Source organism: Zingiber officinale, chromosome 2A, assembly GCF_018446385.1.
Source record: "Zingiber officinale cultivar Zhangliang chromosome 2A, Zo_v1.1, whole genome shotgun sequence".
NCBI classification, from domain to species: domain Eukaryota; kingdom Viridiplantae; phylum Streptophyta; class Magnoliopsida; order Zingiberales; family Zingiberaceae; genus Zingiber; species Zingiber officinale.
In genome coordinates this window covers 3,560,692-3,562,676 of record NC_055988.1, presented here as the reverse complement: position 1 = coordinate 3,562,676, position 1,985 = coordinate 3,560,692, and the positions used below count along the sequence as shown (strand labels likewise).

The 1,985-nt window shown below is 46.2% G+C and overlaps 1 protein-coding gene across 1 annotated transcript; it reads right to left on the bottom strand.

Moving 5' to 3' along the window:
• Positions 1 to 327: 327 nt before the first annotated feature.
• LOC122040390 lies at positions 328 to 1,491 on the bottom strand. Its single transcript, XM_042599704.1, has one exon. It carries the CDS (start codon positions 1,489 to 1,491, stop codon positions 328 to 330), a length of 1,164 nt encoding a protein of 387 aa, XP_042455638.1.
• Between the last annotated feature and the right edge of the window lie 494 nt (positions 1,492 to 1,985).

The window sequence follows — 1,985 nt, the reverse complement described above, 5'->3', positions numbered from 1 at the left end:
AAGAACACAATGAGTTAGTGATGATCTAAAGTAACTACAACTCTGATGGTAGCAGAGATCATCATTCCATGGTGAGAGCACTGGCGGGTAATGATCTAGTGGAAAAGGCTGCGGCTCTTCGGCTCGCTCTGCAACATTACCACAAATTGAAGAGCAGAACAGAAGAAACAGAATTGCAGGAGCCTCAATCATACTCCAAGCAATAAGAAACATGCCATAAACTCAACAATTCAGATCATCTCAAGGATGGTGTGGGAGTAAAACCACAATTGGCTTGTCTTACAGAAGAGTTTGCTTGTTAGCAGATTTTTCTAGAACACATTCTTGTCATCCACCCGATGTCACTACTTTGATAGCTTCAACTATTTCTGGAGCTTTCTCTTGATACTCGGTCACAAATTGCATCATGAACTTCTGGTTCGACATCTTGAAATGATTCCCTGTGAAGACAGGCTTGATCAATCCCTTGTGCATGAGAATGTGCAGGACGGCATACCTGGGAAGCAACCTCTTCTCCAGGCTCAACGTCAGAACATTTGGATTCTTCACTGTGTAGTCCGGTGTCCAAGCCAGCTTCTCTTCCACAAACTTCATAATCTTCCTTGTCTTCTCAGTCGATATCCACACAATGTGAGGCTGTTTTGCGAAGGCCTCCAAGACATGATCCCGTGACCATCCCAATCCCCTTAAGTTCTCCACTCTCTCCTCCCACTTCTTCTTGGGCAATGCAGCGAGCACCCCAAGGGCACGGGCGAACGTGGTTTTCTTCGGACAGATGCCCATCTTCTTTATCTCGCCAAAGGCCTCATTGAATCGATCTGTATCTGTCACCAAAGCGTGGCCGTAGCGGATCAAAAGCAGTAAGATTACCTCATCGGGCACGCCGTATGCGCGCAGAGCATCGACCTTGGGAAGCACGGTAGTTCCGGCGCCGAAGGTGATCAACCAAGTTGACTGCTTTAGGGCATCCACAAGGGTCGCATTCGTTATCGACATTGATTTGAGGAGCTCAGCGTGGGGGACCAATCGCTTCTCCACGCGGTACGTAAGCAGAAAGGGTCTAGCTGACAGGACCTCCGGGAGGGCGGTTCCGACGAGGCCGATCCCTCGGAAGAGCTCCAGCTTGGGTTTCAAGGTCTTCTCGATGCCCATCAGGAGGACACGAGGACAGCGGTCGACGAGGCGGACGAGATGGGCTTCGTGGAAACCGTAGTCCTTGAGGAGGGCGAGCACCCGGAGCGCTTTGTCGAGGGCGTCGATCTGGACTTTCTTGGAGATGGAGAAGGCGGCATGGTGGGAGAGCCCGCACGATCTCGCCAGGAAGGAGGCGGTCGGGGATGAGGGATCGTCGGCGCTAACGTAGGAAACAGAATAGGGTTTGTCGAATCCCAGAAAGTGTGGACGAGAGGCGGCGGCGGCGGTCCGACGATGGCCGAGAGTGGCGGTCACCTGAAGTCGACGGTGGACGCCGGCGCAGAGACGCCGTAACATCGCTGAGCGAACAAATTGTTTGATGCGACGACGGCGGTACACCCTGCGTTCCCTGCATCTGCTTCAACTTAACTATCGACGTTGTTATTTTTAGAATTTAAATAAAATTTTATATTATTTTTTATTTCTAAGATATAATGAATACTAAACTTGAAAAGAATATAAAATATATATATATATAAAATCATTTCATATATACTACTTTTAATAATTAAAATTTATATAAATTAATAAATCAATTTATTTATAAATTATTCATAAGAATCATAACATTGTTCGAACATTACCTTTTGCTCCCATAAACACATTAAGACGACATCGCACTACTGTTCTTGTTATTTACAGATATTGGCAGAAGAGATCTTGCACAATATACCTTATAACGCATTTGAGCCGGCAATTTACCAAAACACGTACTACGGTTAGTATATTTATCAAAAAAATACATCACAGTTTTGTATTTACCAAAAGGTGGAGTTTGCCAAAATCAATCC

What these genes read in the sequence shown, in the direction of transcription:
- LOC122040390 (XM_042599704.1), bottom strand. Translation starts at nt 1,491, where the DNA reads ATGTTACGGCGTCTCTGCGCCGGCGTCCACCGTCGACTTCAGGTGACC.